Source organism: Nuphar pumila, chromosome 14 (assembly GCF_984573655.1).
Source record: "Nuphar pumila chromosome 14, dmNupPumi1.hap1.1, whole genome shotgun sequence".
In the NCBI taxonomy this organism is placed as follows: Eukaryota; Viridiplantae; Streptophyta; class Magnoliopsida; order Nymphaeales; family Nymphaeaceae; genus Nuphar; species Nuphar pumila.
The window spans coordinates 9,844,760-9,867,240 of record NC_143262.1 but is presented as its reverse complement, the minus strand read 5'-3'; the positions used below and the strand labels follow the sequence as shown (position 1 = coordinate 9,867,240).

General features: G+C 40.3%; 2 protein-coding genes across 2 annotated transcripts; one reads left to right on the top strand and one right to left on the bottom strand.

Moving 5' to 3' along the window:
• The first annotated feature begins 225 nt into the window (after positions 1–225).
• Positions 226–5,220, top strand: LOC149816312 (ATP-dependent Clp protease adapter protein CLPS1, chloroplastic-like). Its single transcript, XM_089987134.1, has 3 exons — positions 226–292; positions 3,151–3,301; positions 4,850–5,220. The coding sequence occupies exons 1-3, from the start codon at positions 238–240 to the stop codon at positions 5,109–5,111; spliced, it is 468 nt and encodes a 155-aa protein (XP_089843260.1). The 5' UTR covers positions 226–237; the 3' UTR covers positions 5,112–5,220.
• A 2,031-nt stretch (positions 5,221–7,251) lies between these two features.
• LOC149816311 (ras-related protein RABH1b-like) lies at positions 7,252–22,018 on the bottom strand. The gene is made up of 5 exons (XM_089987599.1): positions 21,540–22,018; positions 9,643–9,713; positions 9,355–9,443; positions 7,849–7,939; positions 7,252–7,741 (listed from the first exon to the last, which is right to left on the bottom strand). The coding sequence occupies exons 1-4, from the start codon at positions 21,654–21,656 to the stop codon at positions 7,881–7,883; spliced, it is 336 nt and encodes a 111-aa protein (XP_089843725.1). The 5' UTR covers positions 21,657–22,018; the 3' UTR covers positions 7,252–7,741; positions 7,849–7,880.
• Between the last annotated feature and the right edge of the window lie 463 nt (positions 22,019–22,481).

Sequence of the window (22,481 nt, the reverse complement as noted above, 5' to 3'; positions counted from 1 at the left end):
ATCTTATAATCTTTGTTAAACAACAAAAGACAAATCTGGATAAGCTTAGGATTAAGCAATGCGTTTGAAATATAAGGATAGCGTTGTAATAACTATAATCTTGTGCTTCTTTCTGTAAATATTTATAAGTTAGGCTGCTTACAGTAAAATAATGAAATCTCTCTCTCTCTCTCTCTCTCGTATACACAAAAGTTTGGCCCCTCTCATAAACCTTTGGTGGCCAAAACGAGTGGAGGGATGGAGAGTGCGATTTGCGGGAGAATCTCCCTCTCACCCTTCAACACGAAATCTGGTACCAAGCTCTCTCTCCCTCTCATATTTCGAAAGATGGTGTGTGTTTCAGATTGGTTTATTATTCTTTTTTTGTTTGCCACCAATATTTATGAAATTCCCGATTACTCTTTCTGGGGGTTGTTCTATTGTGACATCCATGGTGAATTTTTTGCACTTTTCTCGTTTAGATAGTTTTTTTTTTGTTCTTTTTGTTGATGGGTTTTGGGGTTATTTGGCGTAGAAATCTGTGGAAGGTGATTCGGGCATATTATGTGGAGAACTGAAGCGGCTCTAGTGTGAAGGAGTAGGTAAAAGGGATACCAATTAAGGCTTTCAATCACGAGGACAATATTTTGGGATAGGAGAGATTTGTGGTTAAACTCAGTGTTTGATGTTAGATAGGATTAGACGCGGGTGTAGGAATTGCAAGCACTATGTAATATGGGAGAAGACGTGGCTATTATGATGGTGGTGGTTTTGAATTACAATATGGTTTTCCGCCCTGATAACGATGTTGATGATGGTGGTGTTGATGATAGTTTCTTGTTGAGATTAGGTTTGGAATGTGTTTATAGAAGTTCATGGGAAGCATAGAGCTTCGTGCTAAGTTTACCGGTTTTAGATCTACTCTTTGAAATTGGGAGGTAGGTTTGAGGGTTGAGAACCATCGATACTTTCTTTTCCTCTTATGATTTTGGAGATGGGTTAGCCTTGTCTTAGGACCATCTTGAATCATCTCTCATTAGAGTTGCTTTTGGGGCGTCTAATTTTATGGCCTGTTAAGTTGGGGGTCTGAAAGTTGTTAGCATTAAGATGCCAATTATGAATCAGCATGAAAACTCATAGTCCTTTAGAGCGCGTTTGAAACAGCATCCCGCTGCTCACATGGGACGCTGCGGATGCGCGTCCTCAGGACACCATGGAGGGGATTTTTCTGTAAACCCCACCCCCCAATGTTGGGGACGGGACACTTTTTAAAAAGTTAAATAAAAAAGGTGTCAAGGACAGACTGGACAGTGTGTTCTACAACTGTTCTGTCTGTCCTTGGACAAGCACTCAAACACGCCCTTAGTTCACTTTATTGGTTTGGTTTTCCATCTTTCCAATTATTCTGTAGATGCTATATAATGCTGATGGTATGGAAGTTTAAAGCAATGTTGTCAGTATCAGTATTGGCCCTGAATTGATTTTCAAAACGATTTGGGGAATTGGCCAATTCCGACTCTGACCTGAATAGATGTGAATCGGCCAGTTTTCAACCACGGGATGACAAATATTTAATGACTTTTAATCCTTTTTGAAAAATAAGCCGAATTAGCCTTGTTTCCTATCGATTTTGGGCCAATAGGATACAAATCTGCCTATTCAGGCCTTTGTCACAGGGACTCGCCAAAGAACCCGCAACACCCGCGTTGACGTGACGCTACGCAGGTGCGGAAAAATTCATGTTTTGCCGCACCGGATGCAGTCAACCCGTACTCAGGGTTATATGTATCCAAAATGGACTTTTTTTCTTCTTCTTCCTTCTCTGCCTCCTCGTCGTCCTCTCTTTCTTCTTCTTCCTTCTCCTCCTGTCTTTTTTCTTCTTCCTTCTCTTCCTTCCTCTGCCGCCGCCTCCTCCTTCCCCCGTTGGGGCAAGGTCCGAACCCAGCAAACCTAGGTTCAGCAGAACCGAACCCAGGCCTGATGGGTTTGATTCTGGTGAACCCAAGCTTGTTGGGTTCGGCTCTAGTGAACCCAGGCCTACTGGGTTCTGTTCTAAGTTCGGCCAGTTTTTTATGAATTTTATTTTAATAGAAATTTTATTTTTTTTGTTTTAAGGACTAAAACGGTGAATTATGATGAATGGTAGATTGTTAACTTGATTTATTGCATGAATTTATGCGTGATGAATTGTTGATATGATAATTGTTTTTATTCCATTAGTGTTAACTTAAAACCATTAAAATATATATATCCTCCCCGCTCCCCCGCACCCAAGTTTTTAATGTACCGCATCGATGCACCTGGACCTCTGTGACATAGATTCAGGCCAATTGACAACGATATTGACAACATTGGTTTAAAAAATTCTTCACATCCAGTCTGCCGCTCTCAGTTTTCTTATCCCATAAACTGGTGATGACTTTTCATTGATGCGTCCTTGTACTGTTTGTATGGCAAATTGGCAACTTGTTCACCAAATTTGGGAAGCCTCTAGTAAAATACATTATTTTTATGTGCATCATGGTTCATCTTGCCTAGCAAAATGAATGAAAATGATGTCATAATTAGATAATTGAAGCACTAAACACAAATTGGTCAAGTGATTATACTTGGAATGGTGGTAACACTGATCATTGCACCTCAACTCATCTTTTATCTGAACATTTTGCATTTTCAGAAAACTTCCAGGTGTTTTCCATTGCTAAGAGTACTTTGGCATTGACCTCCAGTGGATAAAACTTTTCTTTCTTTACGATGTTTCCAGAAATTTATGTTTTCCTGTCTGCCTCAACTTAGTCAAGTGATTTACTGCTTTGATTGGGAGTTAATGGTGCACAGCCTTCTCTATTCATAAATCTATGCTATGTTTCCTTGCCAAACAAGCTCCTTTTCTAGCCTTGCTGTCATGGATGGTTTTTTACCTGTAAACACAATGTGAACTCCATTCTACTGTATTAAAAGCCAAGTCTTCTGTATCTCATAGAAGGGAAGCCCAAAAGCTGCTTTTGTTTTTTCAGCTACTTCAAATTTATCATTTGTCTGTAGTTTCGATTTGTCAAAAGCCACTAATGGAAACTCTGGTAATTGAAATTTTTGGGAGTATAATGTTTATGATCTTTCTTTTTAGACATTACTAATTGGGCTTTATTTGATTATATGCTCTTAATGTAGGGGATAAGCTGCCTTCTTTTAGAGGAACATCTCCAAGTCGGGGCACTTTTGTGATAGTATCAGCCACAGGACCAGGTAAAGGAGGTGGGCTGCTGGAAAGGCCAACGATAGAAAAGACCACCCCTGGGCGTGAATCCGAGTTTGACTTACGGTACAGATGCTATCTTGTGCTGATGTGCACTTTTCAGGAAACTGCCAAGTGCCTTGCCTTTTACACTGATGAAGTTGCTTTACTTGTTCCATTTGCAGAAAGCAATATTGTTACTTCACTGTTTGCTTTTTTGTTATCTTTGTTTTGTTTCCTTGTTTCCATTTATGAATCGAGTGCTGGCTCATTTCATAATTCCAGTTCTTGTTTTCTCCTCTCAAAAGTGGTTTATGATGCTGATCTCCTAGCAGTTGGGGAAATGATATCATAAATGATGGTTGGAATCTATTACCAAATACTTTGTTATATCATGATATTTTCATCAACACGATTATTTCCATATAATTCCAAGACTTGGGAAAATCTAAATTTTTTGTTTTCCTATAATTTTTCTTTTCCTTATATTTATGAGAAATGGTGGAGCTATTTAATGATACTAAGAAACATGAAGAAGGAAATAGCTTCTGCTGCTGCAAACTCAATCAGGGCAGAAGCACAATGTTTTAGTGATTTCAAATAGTTAAATCCTTAGCTCATGAAGGACCTAATTTCATCATAAAGAACATGAAAAAATCTTTACAACAATTTCTCCTTAGATTACTAGTTTAACTAATAGTGAGTAATTTCTCAATCCTGCTAGCTAGTTGTCTGTTGCAAAATTAGTTTTTCAATCAATAGCTTTTTGCTGTACTAGCCTGATACATGGATATGAATGGGGGAGCGGGATATGATGCGGATACGCTTGGTACTATATGATCATTTTCAAAAATTAGGACACAGGGACACAGCTGGAGACATATAGATGTGTGTGTGTGTGAAATAACACTTCTAAAACACTATAATTAGGAACAACAAATAATGAAACTAAATTGAAATGTAATGTAATTGATGACAAATTTTAAAAGAAAAAGAACTCGAGTGGATATGAAATAATCATAAAAAGAATAGATAAAGTTAATGACACAATGTTGGCTGTGCATGAAACTGGTTTGACTGTGTCTATGAAGTTTTGTATTATATCTATGAAGTGTTTGAGTGTCCTTTCATATCGACATGGGACATGCATGCTAAGTGAGGTACCCTTGTGACATAGGTCCTAGCTTGTTTCTGGAAGGGGAAAAAAAAAGAAAGAGAAAGGAAAGGAAAAGCTTTTTGTCCACATTTATGTGATTGCTAAATTACTACGAGCTGATGGGCTTTCTGCTTCGCATGGATGCTGTAAATCATTCCTCTTGCTTACATTCCCCATGTTACTTCTCTTTTTGCTTCCCTCCTAGCATCTATGGTTCAGAACCATTCATCATGGGGAAAGAGGAGTATTAAACTTTATATTTTTTCTATGTAAGGTGTTTTTGTCCTATTGAGTTCAAACTATAAAGGGTGTTTTGGTTCAGTTGTAAATTATTAAGTTCATGAGTGCGTGCATGTCTCTGTGACTTTGCATTCATGTGTGCATGCTGAATGCGTGTGCGTGTGTGATCCATGGTGGCTGTATTGGTTTTCCCTTCTTGTTTGCTTGGCTACTTACTCCTAGTGATTTCTCTATTTCAGGAAGTCGAGGAAAATTGCACCCCCATATCGTGTATTGTTACATAACGACAACTATAGTAAGAGGGAGTATGTAGTGCAAGTGCTTATGAAGGTTATTCCCGGGATGACGCTGGATAATGCTGTCAATATTATGCAAGAAGCTCACTATAATGGGCTTGCTGTCGTAATTATTTGTGCTCAAGTAGATGCTGAGGAGCACTGTATGCAGCTAAGGAGCAATAATCTTTTGAGTTCAATTGAACCAGCTAGTGGTGGATGCTGATGTATCTCTTGCGCTGTTGGGTTAGTGATTGTATCTGTTAGGAGTTGATTATTTGTATATAACTTTGAAATATCCACATAAATGATAAACCTGAGTACCTGTTACAAGTATTACCAAATTATCACATTGGGAACATTTGTTGCATTGGATAGTTTTTAAATTAAAATTTATGCTATCAAACAGAGAGAGAAAGAAGCTAAGAAAAGAGAGAGAGAGAGAGAGTGTGTGAAATTATGTGCCTTTTAAGAGGGTAGGCTACAAGTGTGGGAATACTGCACTCACTATAGGATGTCTATACCCGCTGCTTAGCTTTGTGCTTGGTCAAAGACCGGTGGGCTCTTGAATCAAATCTCCTTCAAGTAAGGTGTACGTTTTTAACTTGAGGAGTGTCTGGAACCTCTTGTGAATTCAAGGGGTGCTATTGGTAAGTGGTGTTCACAGAAAAAACTATCGAGCTTTTCTAATCTTCTTTAGAGAGCCTTCTTGCGATCTGCAAAACAATTTATAGGTAGTGTGGAGATTCTGTTTTTGTATACCTGCACTTGTAACTAAGGCAGCGTTTGGCGCCCCTTTTTAAGGCCTGGAAGGCCTTTCAAGTGTGGCTCCTAAGTATATTCCAAATGGGGGGAAGGTGTTTGAATGGCTAACTTTAAGGCTCCTTTCCATCTGGAGACTCATGATTAAATTATTAAAATAAGAAGGAAAAAAAAAAAGCACCTTCTCATGGAAAGGAGCCGTTCTTCATGGTTGGGATGGAGCGGGGAAGGAGCGAGCAGACTTGTACGTTGCAACGTGGACACCGACACCCTTGCAATACCGACTAAATTACAACCTGCCGTCTATATAAACAAAACGTTAGGGTTTTCTTCGTCTTCTCCGCTAGTGCAAGACGCTCTCCCTCTCTCTCGACTGCGATTCACCATCGCTGAAGCTCCATTCGTCTGACGTCGCTCAGGTATTCTCTCTGGTACCATTTGTTCATTCTCTCTCTGCTTTTCCCCCAAACCTCCATTTATTTATTTTTACAAATCGACCCACTCTCTCTCTGCTTTCCCCTAAACCTCCATCTGTTTTTTTTTTTTTTTTGCAAATCGACCCACTCTCTCTCGCTCTCCATGGTTATCCCCCAAAGCATAGTCTGTTTTTTTTTTGCAAATCGACCCACCCTCTCTCTCTATGGTTTTCCCCCAAGGCTGAGGGTAAATTGGTCTTTTTCTACAAAAACAGTGTTTAGAATCACTTCTTCGACTAATGCGCCAAACACACCATTTATGTTTAAAAGTCCTTTCAAGTTACAGTTTCCAAATAACTTCTTTATCCTGCAGATGAACTTCTAAACTATGTCATCTCCAGAACTGACTTCTACAGAAGTTCATCCACAATATGTGCCGTCAAATGTGACCTAAGAGCTTCATTTCAGATAGGGCGGTTAGCAAATCCAGATTATTGATTTCCAAGGTAAAAAGCATATCTGCAGCGTGGTTAGCAAATCCATGCATCTCTGGTGCTCATATCTCAAATCCAAGATTCAAATCTTTGCATTCGAATGCACATTCGTGTCTCCATTAAAATGCTTATGGTATGCTTTCTAATTAGGAGAGAGGAATACACAAATTCGTGAAGAATTTCGAATAGCGGTTATAACATATGTTCCTGTTTGAGTTGCTGTTGAATTATTTACATTCACAAGTTTTAGATGTGTTTCGTTTTATAGCACCATGTAATAATAATGATGCCATATTTGCGGTCTATCCAAAAATAAGAATGAACAGTGATCTGGTGGTCACGCGATATGGGAAAAGTATCATATAAAAACCATGAAACTAGAGAATGCTGGGGCAGATAAGTTGGGCTGCTTTTTGTTAAACTATTCGATACTAATATTACTGTTATAATTTTTGTTATTGCTATTAACATTTTGCATGAATCTTCAGGATTGACAGCTAAAATAAAAGTATTCAATTTTTCAACATCGTGGAGATTTTGGTGCACACTGAGAACTATAGATGATTTTTCAGTTGCACTCAGAAGTCATGTCAAATCCAGGGTCTCAGTCTGCTTCCTGTACATACCACAAAATGATCAAATATATCTTGGTGGTTATGTCCCAGCCACCCCTGGTGAATACCTTCATGAAAACTGAATGAAATATGCGAATTATGCATAGATATAGAACAATCTGATACAGCTGAAATCTTACAAAAATTTCAATAAGCCTCACTTTCCAATAGAAGTAACCCAAAACAGGAAAGGAATAAGCAAGGGATCTTGCAAATTCCAAAAAGAAAACTCAGAAAGAATAGTTAACATTGTCTTTAGTACAAATCAATGCTATGGAGCAGAGCCCTAGAGATCTTATTGTCAAGTGACGAAGCTACAATCCCATTTCCCATTTCCAGCCATCAGAATCCTCATGATCTCTGGGCACCTTCAATTAATTAGGATGTCTCCATGCAGACCTCAAAACTTATCTATTTGATGGCAAATCAGCAAGAACAGCCACCAGCTTGCTGCTCGGTTTGAGAAGCATTTACAGATGGCTTCAGATTCACATCAACCATGTCTTCTTGCTTCCTTGAAGACAGTGTCTCCATGCCCGGCAATGCAGCAGCAATCTTCTGAAATAGTGGCTAAAATTGTTTTTTTGACATTTATCGTTTAGACAATATTGTAAAAAGGAAAGCATCAAAATGTCTACCTATTAAAAGAACACAAAATGAAGACAAACAATGTGCACCTTGATATTGAAACCAGCTTTTGCACTGGTTTCTATGAACATGACTCCCAAATCACGAGATTTTTTATCTCCTTCCTCGATTGAAATTTGCCTGTTACATTCAGAAGAAAATTTCCTAAGGTTTTCACATTCAGATGAAAGATAATGACTACCATTAAACCAAATTCGACTCCTTGATGTTGAAACTATTTGCAACTTTGGTTTTCAAGGAAACATGTTTCAAAATAAGCATGCATTGCAAATGAAGAAATCTCAAGCATGGTACGGGGTACACATAAAACTTGTACAAATTTATTTGGTCTATGGCCAAGCAAACAAGAAATACATGAAGAAAGAATATTTAACAGTTAACTCATTGACTAGAAAATTGAACAACAAAATCATAGTTTTGTCTAACAAGAAAAGAAAAAGACAAGAAGTCCAAATGGCAAGAAGAAAACCAATAGTTAATATCAAGATTGATTCAGATGACTAGAATGTTGGGTAAAGTTTTTCATGAACAAAGATCTCATCAACCATTGATGATTTAAAATAGAGAGAGAGAGAGAGACCAAAATGAAGATGCTATAGAAGTTGATTTCTTCAATAGTCTTCACAAACATGACTTGACTGAAAAACTGCTTCAACAATCACTATTTTTTCACATTCCAATCCTGGTTCAATTCCATGTAGATATTTCCTTCTGGTGCTCAAAAATTTTAAATATGAAAATATAAACATCAGAAATAAAAGGTCCCTAAAGTTGAACCAAGCCTGTGGATGAAAGGTAGCAAGTGAAACAGACAGCTTGGAGGTAAACCCTTGTTGTACTAATCAATCAAGTAATCAACTCATCCAAATGATTCAAATTTCACAATGGGTCCAAATGGCCATGCCATAGTCATTTTAACTTCACCACTCAGAGGACATTTTGGTCATGGACAGTGGTGATGCCATACTGTGAATGGATAGCACATCACATGATCCAAGCTGAAAACTTTTAGGGTGTTCTACAAGAAAATCATTACCTCTTCTCGATTCGTCCTCGCGTCGTATGATGCCAAGGTTTACTGCTTTCTGCAATTTTTGACTAATGCACTTTCGATTATGCATTTACTTACGCCATCGCGTTGAATGACGCCAAGACTTCTGCTTTTTGCAAATATATATGTAGAATATTTCGTTCAGTTACACATTCTGGACACTAAATATATGTATTTTCTTTACGCAGCCATTGTATAAGGCACAGGCTTCTGCTTATATTAAATATATGACGCGTAAGTAAGCGTTCAAATGGAGATCAAACTTCAAATCGTCAATGCGATTCCCTTGTCACTTGACGATCTGTGATGGATAAAATAACAGGCGAAAAAGTCACTATGGTGCTTTAAACACAAAAAGCAAAGTATAATAAATGACAAATACCAAGCCTCCATAATTGGAGGCAAACAACATTTTAATGTGTAGGTGGCAATGCACGAAGGCAAGAAGACTAACAAATGTGTATCCACCACCAAAGATGCTTACTTGCCACATCATATGCTATAACTGCCACAGAAGAGTCCCGTATGTAACTGGGAATGAGACTTCTAAATCTTTCCTGGCCAGCAGTATCCCTGTCCAAATGAATGTATTAGCTAGGTAACAGTAAGTTCATTTCTGTGATCTCTTTAAATTGTTCCTCGCTGGTAATGTAGCAACTAATACCATAAGCAGACAGTAGCATATGTTTTAACAATAAATTGGCTCCACATAAGCAGGTAAATTACCAAGCCTAGGAATTAATGAACATCAGTATATATGCCAAATACCTACCAAAGCTGTAGACTAACTCTTCTGTCTTCTAGGTACATTGTCTTCGACAAAAAATCAATTCCAATGGTAGCCTGCCATCCAGTACAAAAAAGACGAGATTAGCAGCAGTAGGAGCATATGTAGGTGATCAACTTAAAAGAAAATAAAAGAAGCTGAGAACAGCTTCCAGTAAAAAAAATGGTAATCACCATGCACCAAATATATAAATAGAGAGAGAGAGAGAGATTGTGATGGCCAACCCACTCAAATTACTACAGGGGCATTGCCTAAACTACCTCCAACTTCCAATGACATAACAAGAGCGGGGACTTTGTTCCCGCGGTAAATGGGGGTTGAGCAAGGAAACAAATGGGGGGGAGGCCTTTCCAGGGTTCTTCAGATTAAGATGGCCACATACATGTAGGCCTCAAGGGGGTACCTTTTTCATGACACACAGACACCCCCTAAGAGGGAAAAGGGCATGTATTGGATTCAGGTATTGGATCCTAAGTATGGATCTGGGTATTGGACTAAGTATGTCCATATGGGTCTCACCAGAGAATCCACTGAACCACTTAGTTAGTGGACTCTTTATGTGCAGTTAAAGTAGGGATGGTTATTGGATAGTGGGGCATGGTGATAGAGTAAGTTATTTTGGGCTCTAGGCAACCCAGTGTTCTACCAAAGGTCCAATGTATATACCTTTAGCCCTCCTGAAGCAAGCTCCCTATTCATCACACTCTCTCTGTCTCGTTCTCTTTAGTTCTACAATCTTATTTTCATCTATCTTACTGGGCCATCAATGGTATCATAGCCACGTTTTGTTGAACACCCAAATCACAAAATACATGTATTTTTTTATCATTTGTGTTTGCAGCCTCTATGAGGCATTTAAGCAAACACTTGATGTGCAGAGACTTTTCTGCACACGTCTCTCACGTTTCACAGCATGATACATATGTATACTTCATGTATTGGATGCATGAAAACTTGAGCACATACATCATCAAGCATATGTTCAGGTTCAGATGCACATACATGATGCATGTGAAACAAGAATGACACATAAGGCATACATGGTTAAGGCGCACAAGCATGTCACACATAAATGACATGATATTATGACTATGAAAGATCAAATGCATGCATCATTGACATGTTTAGATTCATAAATGATATGCTATGTCACATGGGTGCGGGTGCGGCGCAATTTCAAAAATTTTGGACACGGAGACTTGGCTATATATATATATATAATAAGTCGGTTATAGCCCATTAGGGGAATGCTGGATACGTTAACTGTAGACTAACATAACCCATTAGGAGACTTCAAGTGTGCACATCTGTATAACAGTTGCACAAATTGTGCAATGCAATGACTGTGCAGTTGCACAGTCTGGTTATATATTTTTTAATATATATATATATATATATATATATATATAATTTTTTGTTTTTTGCCCTAAAAATGAATGTTTTTGGACTCGGTCAAAGTTGACCAAGTCCGACTCGGCGTTAACCGAGTCCGGGCCGTGTTCGAAGCCGCACCCGTGTCGGGGCGTGTCGACTCGGGTGCGGTGCCTCCCTAGCCGAGTCCGTGTGACATAGAAGATATGATATTATGACTGTATGAAAGATCAAATGCATGCATCATTGACATGTTTAGATGCATATATATAAATAGACACACATCTATACAGTGCACAGTTTCATAAAAAAAAATCAAGTTTTTGTTTTCATAGCATGCCTAAATCACATGTACGTGGATCATATGAATCTAACATGCAGTTTTGCCATAGACATACAGAATCACATGTAAATGAATATGATCAAACAATAACAATAAAATAAATAAATAAATAAAGGAAGGGATTTATAGTTTCTGAAACAGATCATGTTGTTATTTTGCACAGACACAACCTAATGAGAGGATTAAAAAAAAAAGGGGGGGGGGAGTTGGTTTTCTACAAACCTCGTGCAAATTTAATTTAAAAAAATATATAAAAAAGTGTTTTTGTTGTGGGTTTGTGCTTGTTTTGCGCAATGCGGTTTCCCGTTTTTCCTATTTTATGAATCCATGTAATTATAAAAATTCATAGTACTCTACTAGTGTGCATGAGAATTTGTGCAAGGTTATTAGGATATGATGATGTCCTATGACATGGTTATAGAAGAGTAATATGAACCCCGTGACTATCTAAGAAAATGACTTTCATGATGTCAAATGTGCAAAATATATTTACCATGGTTTGCTCATGAACCATAGACGGGATCCGGTAGAGGTGAAAATGAAAATAAATTTTGCACGTGGTATTGCACATTAAGAGTTATGATTTAAATTTTTGACATGATGTGAAGCTCATATAATTATGTGAAATGAGTGCATGAAATGATCATGATAGAAAATCAACCTATTATGTAGATAGCCTCATGAAAAAGATATATCATGAAGGAAAAGTCCAGCTAGTGTACGTAAAACCTCATGATGTCATGGTTAAACCCATGGTTGCCAGTTGAAGAAGCGGGAGCGGGAAGCGATACGGGAAGCGGGAAGCGAGGCACTTTCAAAATTTTAGGAAGCGGGAAGCGTGGAATCACTTAGGACCGATTCGGGAAGTGTCTCGGAAGCGACCTAGGAAGCGTCTCGGAAGAGACTTAGGAAGTGTCTCGGAAGCGAAAAAAATAAAAATAAAAAATAAAAAATTTTTTTGAAAAAAACAGAGGAAGCGAGGGGGAAGCGAGGAGGAAGCGAGGGGGAAGCGTGATGGGAAGCGCGCTTCCCATTAAAGGGAAGTGTGTCCCCCATTAAAGGGAAACACGTCCCCCATTAAAGGGAAATGCGCTTCCCAAAAAAGGGGGACGCTTCCCCCCACGCTTCGGAAGCGCGACGTTTCGCGCTTCCGAAGCGCGCTCTGGGGAAGCGCGCTTCCCCTTTTAGCTAGGCGCTTCCGGTAACCCTGGTTAAACCCATATTATATGTGAAAAAGAATCATGATTCATATGATGATAGAAAAAAACCATATGTCTATGTGAGAAATAACTCATAACATTGTAAAGAAAACATCATAATTAGATATTGATATACTCTTTGGAATTGTGCAAGGTCACTTGATGCATGTTTTGCCATAAATTATATTGTACCAATTGTGATATAATATGTTTGTTTGTCCCTATGCCAAGTAGGAGATGTTGGATCCGAATATAACTATTGAGTCTCACTGTGGAATCCAATAACCACCAAAGTAGCGGACCCTTGGAGTGCAGTGATAGTGGGGTGGTTATTAGAGAGTGGGGTAAGTTATCCACAATTTGTAGTAACTCCCCTACATTTTTTGGTCAGATGGCAACACAAAGGGTGGTAATTTATAAGGTAATTTATAAGGGCTCAGGGGTCTCTTCTAGAGACACTATTGTAACAACAAAGTAGAACCCCCACTTGAAGCAAACCATCGATCCCCTCATCCTCTCTCTATCTATCTTTCTCTCTGCCTGTGAATCCACTGCAGGTATTCAATATGGGCCAACAGTAGTATAGCATCTAACTCTACAACACATATGTGCATGTCTGAACATGATCACGTTACACCATTTATGATGCACCAAAACATGAGATGAGTTTCATACAAGAATAGCATCTAACTCTCATTCTACACCCCTGGGTCACCCTGTTAATAAGAAAAAAAACTGTCTGAATCTTCTACTGGCAGTATATCCTGTTTATGCATATATAATTTCATAATCTACCCCTCTGCTGTTCTTAAGCTTGTAGATCGATCAATTCAACAACCTATGCTGAATTAGTTTCACCATGTCATTCACTTAAACTCAACAAAAAGGAGACCAATGTACTTCATTTCAATTTTCAAGAAACAATTAAGCCTAAATGATACAGCAATGATGATTTCACAAAATCAAGGGCAGTAAAACTCCGTTTCAAACAACACCCTGTGAAATCACATCAGTAAAAATACTAAAAAATCATCCAAAGAAGAAAATTCATTCCATACCAACATCTCGGATCAAGAACCAACTCAATTAACAGATACTTAAACGTTAATCTGTAGATCCCACTATTGGGCGATACCCTGTGAAAACAAGATGACAGGGAGCGTACCTGGATTCGCCATTGATCGTGTAGGAGGTTCGGCGTTCTCCTCAGCCGGTCGACCCCCACAATGAGCCCAGGCCTTATGTCGACGGTGAGTAGGACCCTATTCTGCTTAAGCAGAATTGAATTTGGGCAGGGATGTGTTACGAATACTCATCAACTTCGTAACCCCTAAGCCCTTTATATAATGGAGGAATTGGGCAGTTACGTGAATGTGGTCTCTCCACATTCACGTAACTCCCACCCACTATCTCCATTATTCAGCCACTTACGTGACCCACTAAGAGGGTGTTAAACCGGGTCAGACTGTGGGTTGGACCCGTAACCCAAAATGTCCAACATTCTCCCACTTGACCCATTGACACCAAAAGTGTACTAAATCGAGGTGTATACCGTTATCTCGATTTAATTCTTTATGTGGGTTCACATGCCACCCTTTATCACAAGGATGAATCGTATGAGTCAAGGATATGAACACCCCTTTATGAAATGTCATATTTCCTTATACTACACTACAATTCACCTTCAGTGCTTAGGCATGTAAAGAAATTACCTTTATGAATAGGTTGGTCTCTCATCTATTCTATTGATCCTTTAATATTGTTATTCTGTTATTCTCTCTAACCCATATGAGAGATTCTTTATGCAAAATCAGCAATAACTCAAAACCTTAGAGAATCAAAACATAAACACAAATGTGATTACATAATGTATTGTCATACATCAGAAGGAATCAAAAAGACCCATCCCCTTTACATGTTGAGAATACAATCCCGGTGCTAGCTCTTTAGTAAGGGGATCCGCAGTCATTTCCTTCGTCCCAATTGTATCAATACATACCAGATGATTCTCAGTCTTTTCTTTAACAACAAAATATTTTAACTCCATGTGTCGACACGATGTTGAGCTCTTGTTGTTATTTGAAAATGACACAGCTGCTTCATTATCACAAAAGATCTTTAGTGGTCTCTCAATAGAGTCCACTATACCAAGACCCATAATGAAGTTCCTTATCCAAATGGCCTGTGACGTAGTCTCGTATAGAGCAATAAATTCTGCCTCCATGGTATGAGCAGCAGTGGTAGACTGATTTCCGCTTCTCCATGAGACAGCACCACCCGCTAGAAGGAAAATGTATCTAGTAGTGGATTTTCTACTGTCAATACACCCTCCTAAGTCCGCATCAGAGTATCCAACGACCTCTAGGTGATTCGCTTTCCTGTAGGTCAACATATAGTCTTTCGTTCCTTGTAAATAGCGCATGACCTTCTTTGTTGTCTTCCAGTGCGCAATGCCTGGATTTGACTGATATCTACCAAGCATTCTCACAGCAAATGTTATATCAGGTCGAGTGCAAGTCTGCGTGTACTGTAAAATCTCAACTGCTGAAGCATATGGGACAACATCCATCTGAGCCTTCGCAATATCATCCTGAGGACAGTCCTTCAAGCTCAATTTATCCCCTTTCACTATAGGTGCCGAACTGGGAGAACAATTCTCCATCCCATATCTTTTAAGAACCTTAAGGATATAGGATTTCTGAGATAGGCCAAGGACACCCTTAGTTCTGTTACGACGGATCTCGATTCCAAGGACATAAGTGGCTTCACTCATGTCTTTCATATTGAAATGAGAGGAAAGAAAGTATTTTGTTTCATGTAAAAGACTCAAATCATTAGTTGCAAGAAGAATATCGTCAACATATAAAACCAAAATTATGAACTTACTCCCACTAGTCTTAATGTAAATACACTGATCAACAATGTTTTCAGTGAATCCAAAGTTCATTATTACCTGATTGAACTTCTTATACCACTGGCGGGAGGCCTGTTTAAGTCCATAAATTGACTTATTCAATTTGCAAACTAAGTTATTCGAGTCATCTATACTGAAACCAGGAGGTTGTTGCATGTATACCTCCTCATCCAGATCCCCATTCAAGAAGGCGGTTTTCACATCCATCTGATGCAGCTCTAAATCAAAATGAGCTACGAGGGTCATGATTATTCTCAATGATTCTTTAGTTGAGACAGGAGAAAAAGTCTCATTATAATCAATGCCCTCTATTTGTGTGAAACTTTTTGCGACAAGCCTAGCCTTGTACCTCTCCACATGACCTTTAGAGTCTGTTTTGGTTTTATAAACCCATTTACAACCAACAGGTCTAATTCCATCAGGTCGAGGTACAAGATCACATATTTGGTTCTTTGCCATAGAGTCAAGCTCTTCTTTCATGGCATTGATCCAATGTGTTGATCTTTCACTTTCAATGGCTTCTGCAAATGTGAAGGGATCTTCATCAATGTCTATGAAATCATTTGACTCTTATAAATACACCACATAGTCCGGATGGATAGCAGATTTCCTAATTCTGGTGGACCTCCATACAGGTGGTTCAAAATGAGCCTCTGTATCCTGTTGTTGTTGTATATCCTCATCAACAACCGGATCTAGTTGGGATTGATGTCCATTGACAGGACTTTCTCTTACATTACTCGAAGGAACAATGATAGAGAAAATTTGGTCATTATCCTCAACATGTGTAAAACCTGAATCCTGCATTTCCTCAAAATCAATATTTTGAGATGCATCTATCCCAACAGAACCATTTTCAAGAAATCTTGCTTTATCTGTTTCCACTATCTGTGGTATATGAGATGGACAATAAAACCTAAAGCCTTTCGATCTTTCTGGATAACCAATGAAGAAACCACTAGTTGTCCTAAGATCAAAAGTTTTTATATGTGGGTTATACAATTTAGCTTCTGCTGGACATCCCCATATGTGCATATATGACAAAGAAGGTTTTCTACCTGTCCATAACTCGTAAGGAGTCTTTTGAACAGCCTTCGTAGGAACCTTATTCAGAATATACACTGCAGTCCTAAGAGCTTCACCCCACAAGGTCAAAGGAAGGTTTGAGTGATTCAACATCGCTCGAACTATTTCTTTAAGCGTACGGTTTCTTCTTTCAGCTACACCATTCTGGTAAGCACTACCAGGCATGGTATACTGAGGTACAATGCCTTCCTCTTTTAGAAACCGCGCTAATGGACCTTCCTTTTGTCCCATCTCAGTAAAACGACCATAATATTCGCCACCTCTATCTGACCTAACAACCTTAATAACTTCACCGGTTTGTTTTTCTACTTCTTTCTTGAAGTCCTTAAAAACTTGAAAGACTTCAGATTTTTCAGATAATAAGTAGAGATACATATACCGTGAGTAATCGTCTATAAAGGTGACAAAATACTTTTCACCCGTATAACACGGTGAAAAAGGGTCGCAGACATCCGTATGCACTATTTCTAACTTTCCATTGCTGCGTTTGACATCTTTCTTATATGTGTTAGACTGCTTAGCCTTTATGCAGTCAACACATGGCTCTATATTCGTAAAATCAAGAGATCCAAGGATTCCCTCTTTCACGAGTCTTTGGACTCTCTCTTTCGAGATATGTCCTAATCTTCGATGTCAAAGCAAATAGGATTGATCATCCTTTAGACCATGTTTATTGTCAATCATTGTATTCTCAATAGAGTGAGATTCCAGAATTTGGAGTTTGGTTCTTAATCGATACAAACCATCACACATATATGCAGAACCTATATTCATTGAATTTTTCATAATAATAAGTTCAGATTTTTCAAATTTAAAAGCAAAACCAAACTTGTCAAGTCTTGAAATTGAAATTAGGTTCCGACTATCAGATGGAACATAAAATGTATCGACCAAATCCAACATGAATCCCGACTCCAACACAATTCTGCAGGTCCCAACGCTCTTGACATGCGAACGCATCTTATTTCCTGAGAAGATGCTTCTTTCATGCTCTGTTGGTTCCCTTTTGTTCAGAAATGCCTGTAAAGAGTTGGCAATGTGCACCGTGGCACCAGAATCAATCCACCAACTATGCAATGGAACATGAATTAGATTGCACTCATGAGAAACGAACGACTTATTACCTTTATTTTCGAGTCATTTCTTGAACTTCAAACAGTCCACCTTCTTATGCCCCTTCTTTTTGCAGAAGAAACACTTTATAGAAGGGCCACCAAACTGGGATTTGGCTTTCGCCTGAGAGTTTGAACTCTCCCCAGTGGCTCTCTTCTGATTCTTCTTTTTGAAGGAGCTTTTCTTTGGCCTCAACCTCTGTTTATCCTTATGAGAGGCCATATGTGCACTTGGCACCCTCTCACCCTTCAATCTCTCATCTTCCTCAACACACTTACTCAAGAGGTCATTAAAAGACCACTCATCATTATGTGTGTTGTAGGAGATTTTAAAGGGTCCATACTCAGTAGGTAACGAGGTTAAGATCAGATGGACTAAAAAGGAGTCAGAGATGGCGAACTTCATGTCATTCAGTTGAGTCGCAATATTCCTCATTTCCAAAATGTGCTGTCGAATGTGACTGTCACCAGCATATTTCATAGACACTAATTTGGACATGAGAGTACTGGCCCTTGCCTTATTAGAAGTAACGAATTGAGCCTCAATGGCTCCCAGAAATTCCTTCACAGTCCTACAATGAGGAATTGCGCCTCGAATGTTCTTAGCCACCCGAGATTGCAAAAGCAACAAGCTAAGTTTGTTCGAGCGCTCCCACTTCTCAGAGGCAGCCTTCTGATCGGCTGTACTCTGCTCTGTAAGAGCGGGAGGTTCGTCAATTCTAAGGGCCAGATCTAAATCCATATAGCCCAAAGTGAATAACAAGATTTCTTTCCAATCAGAAAAATTTGATCCGTCTAAGATAGGGATACTACTTGAACCGTCGATATGGAAGGAACATGATAAATCAAGGAACAAAAAATGGAAAGACATTACTATTATTGCTCAAACGAGACTCGTGTTGAAAAGGTAAAAGTGAGACCCTTTATTTTCACCTTTTCTGAGACAAGCATAGTTGAGCCATTATCGTTTCACTTTGGTGAAAACGACAATACTCATAATTGCTCTGTCTCTTCAATTTTCAAGGAATTGACTTCAGTTGGTGAAACTAGTAGATCATGAATCCAGAGGCAATTCAGCACTGTACCTTTGGGTACGAACATGCTTCATGGGCTGGAATTCACATCTACTATCACACCCTGTGTAAATTTGGAACACAACGACCTACCTTTGGGTAGAATCGATGTTTCATAAATTCACACACAATCATAATTACGAATCTTAATACGGTCCAAAGAATCCTTAATTAACACGACTCAGACCACTTTGGTGATTACATGAATCAGTTAATCAAAATCTTTTACCGAAAAAACTTATTCGTATTATGGAGCACGCCCATGCACACATTTTAATGCACGTATATTTATTATTTAATATCAGTTCATACTTCAACAAATATGCATAAACTAATTTTCATAAATTTAGTTACAATTCATGCTTAAAATTATCATGCATAACTTAACCAACGCTAAATACATAAATTAAGCATAAGTCATGCATTATTCAAAATAAATACTTTATAAAGCATGAAAAATAACAAAAGCATGCTCATGTGGGTAAAACTCAGGGTCCTCATGTAGGAACCGGTCTAAAAACACTTTGAATCGGTCTGAAACTGCCCCGAACCGGTCATATAAGGGTCTGAACCGGTTCTGAACCTTATAAATCGATACTTAATATGAACAAAAGTTCATAAAACCCTATAACCGTATGCCAAAATCCCTGTATTTCTTTATATTTATGAAAACAGGGTCTCAACATCTCGGAACTGGTGAAAAACTGGAAAGAACCGGTCAAAAACGGCTCCGAACCGGTTTCAGAAGGGGTCAGATCAGGTTCCTGATCCGATTTAGTCTCAATAGTGTTTGGATCCTGTTTTTATGGATCCAACCCAGTTTTAAATGGGATCCGGGTCTGACCCGACCCATACTTAATACGGGTCAGACTCGGCCCGAACTAAAACCCGGGTTAGACCCGGTCCAAAACTGACCTGGGTCGGACCCGATCCATAACAGAACTGGGTAAGACCCGGTTCTTAATGGATCTGGGTTCGACCCGGTCCAAACTGGATCCCGGGTTCGACCCGGTCCAAACCGGACCCGGGTATGACCCGATCCTTAATGGTCCCGGATCAGACCCGATCCAAAATCAGACCCGATCCAAAATGGACCCGGGTCAAACCCGATCCAATAGAAAGACCCGATCCTTTCCGGATCAGACCCAGACCCGGTACCTTTATGGGTCCGGGTCAGATCCAAAAAGTAAAAGAGCAGACCCGATCCACCCAAAAGGGTTTGGATCGGGTCTCCTCGTCGGACCCAATACGGTCCTCTTTTAAAACCTAAACAGAAACCCGATGGTTTCTGTTTCAGTTTTAGGAAAACCGAAAAAGGGGGTTTTCACCCTTTTCGGTTCCACGACGACTCACGTCGCCGTAACAGCGACCGGCGCAGCTGCCGGCGACCTGCGTCACCCCACGGTGACGCCAGTCCGGCGACCACCACCCGTCAGAAGACGTCACCCCACGGCGACGATGGTGGCTGCCATTTCCGGATGCCCTAAAATCCGCCGGCAACATCCTAGCGGCGCCAGCAAAACCATCGGCGACTGAAGGCAACCGACGGTGGCAAGCTATTGCCGGCACCGGCTACTTGCTGGAAACGACTGCATACGCCCCGGCGACGGCAACTCCATGGCGGCCTGAAGGAACTCCGGGCAGTGAAAAGGGGGGTTTTGAGGCCCCAGACGCCGGGCATCCGGCGTTCAACCCCGGCAACACCTCCGGCATATGCCGACCACCCTGCAACCCGACGGTGCAGGGGATTACAGGTGACGGCTCCGACGATGATCCCGACGACAGCAAATCCTCCCTGCAGCCCAACGGCCACAGGTATAAAACGCTCATTTTTTTTTATTTTTAGGTTTGCCTGAACCGGGAATATAATGTCGCCCTTTACGGTGACATTTGCCGGTGAAGACTGTCGCCCCATGGCGACAGTCTGCTGCTAATCGGTGGTTGTCGCCCCACGGCGACTCCACCGACGCCAAATCGCCGAAATGGCCTACACAGCCACACGCAGCGGGAATGCGTGGTAGCAGTGGGCCCATAACCCAATGTTGAGCGATACACTGTGAAAACAAGATGACAGGGAGCGTATCTGGATTCGCCATTGATCGTGTAGGAGGTTCGGCGTTCTCCTCAGCCGGTCGACGCCCACAATGAGCCCAGGCCTTATGTCGACGGTGAGCAGGACCCTATTCTGCTTAAGCCTGAATGCAAAATTGAATTTGGGCAGGGATGTGTTACGAATACTCATCAACTTCGTAACCCCTAAGCCCTTTATATAATGGAGGAATTGGGCAGTTACTTGAATGTGGTCTCTTCACATTCACGTAACTCCCACCCACTATCTTCATTATTCAGCCACAAAGAGGGTGTCAAACCGGGTCATACTGTGGGTTGGACCCATAACCCAAAATGTCCAACACCCACCACTTTGCAATAAATTATACCCACAAGTAGAATTAACCATTTAATTAAGAGAAAAAGAAAAAAAAGATCCTCATAATTCACTCTTTCCCGCAGAATAAAAGGAGAAATTCTACGCAATCTGAATCAGAATTGTAACCCATTCCGTTGAATCTCCGAGCTACACCTCTACATATCGTATCAATTCAGGATACTCGATTCCCGTTTCACTAAATCATACAAAGACCCTCAAATTCTCAATGAATTCCGGCGATTCCGATCCGGAAACAATCTCAAGAGGCCCCCAAATCAATCCAGAGAAACCAAGATTACAATCTGATCTCCCCAACCACCCAAAATCAAACAGAAAAAGAAGCTTGCAGGGATTACCTGGTAGGTGTTGTCGAACTTATCGTACATGAATCTGGTGATGATACTCGTCTTCCCCACCGACTGATCCCCAAGAAACACCAGCTTGTACTTCGCCAGTGCGGACACCGTCGCCATTATTCACACACACCTCCACTTCTCTCTCTCTCTAAAAGAAGAATCAAGGAAAATGGGATCTCGGAAATCTGGAGAATACGGAGGAAAACGAGATCATCCTGCTGCTTCATTTCTTCACGTATTTGTAGGAGAGAGAAGGGCGACGCGGAGGCGGAGCAGATAGAGGGAGCGCGCGCCGAGCACGACGGGCGAACACGCTGTCAATTCCTTCAGACTTCGGTGTTTTCCTCTTCTCCGCCTCCCCACTCGGCCTTAAACGAAAGGACAGCGGACCCCTACCAGAACAACAGCCGCCCCATCAGAGGGAATCGATTCTGGGCCTTCAGCTTGACACAGGACCCAGCTTACCACATGGGTAGCCATCTATTACAAATTTGGCATAAAAAGAGAGTAGGGATCCTATCATTTGATATAGGATGAGTTTTATCTTACATTTAATCCTAACGGACAAATCAACAGCTAAGATTGATCTACATTTTCACCTGGATGTAGATTGATCTTAGCTATTCAGATGCTTCAGCTTGACGGATACTTAGCTGGATAGCTGGATAGGTTTCATAGCAAGGCATAGGTCAGCTGAAGATGAGCAGGGTTCCAAAGAGCGGCTAAGTGCCATGGCTATTTGACACAGCCAATCACATGACAGCATTTCACGTGGGGCCTGCGTTATTTAGCTGTGAGTAGCTAGTGTCAGATAGCTACGGATCTCAACTCGCTCAAAAGTGTTCTTCTGTTAGACTATGCCTTCTTGTTGAGTCTTGACTTTGGCCGAACCAGTTTCTGGATGACCGCTCCAACAATGGTCCACAGCCCGACCATCCCAAG

Bases quoted from the DNA above. Each gene is read 5' to 3' on its own strand.
- LOC149816312 (XM_089987134.1), top strand. From the start codon at position 238: ATGGAGAGTGCGATTTGCGGGAGAATCTCCCTCTCACCCTTCAACACG. The intron at 293-3,150 runs GTACCAAGCTCT...CTCTTAATGTAG, and splicing joins ACCCTTCAACACGAAATCTG to GGGATAAGCTGCCTTCTTTT. The intron at 3,302-4,849 runs GTACAGATGCTA...TCTCTATTTCAG, and splicing joins GAATCCGAGTTTGACTTACG to GAAGTCGAGGAAAATTGCAC.
- LOC149816311 (XM_089987599.1), bottom strand. From the start codon at position 21,656: ATGGCGACGGTGTCCGCACTGGCGAAGTACAAGCTGGTGTTTCTTGGG. The intron at 9,444-9,642 runs GTAGGTATTTGG...TCATTTGGACAG, and splicing joins AGAGTTAGTCTACAGCTTTG to GGATACTGCTGGCCAGGAAA. The intron at 7,940-9,354 runs GTAAGCATCTTT...TGAATGTAACAG, and splicing joins TATAGCATATGATGTGGCAA to GCAAATTTCAATCGAGGAAG.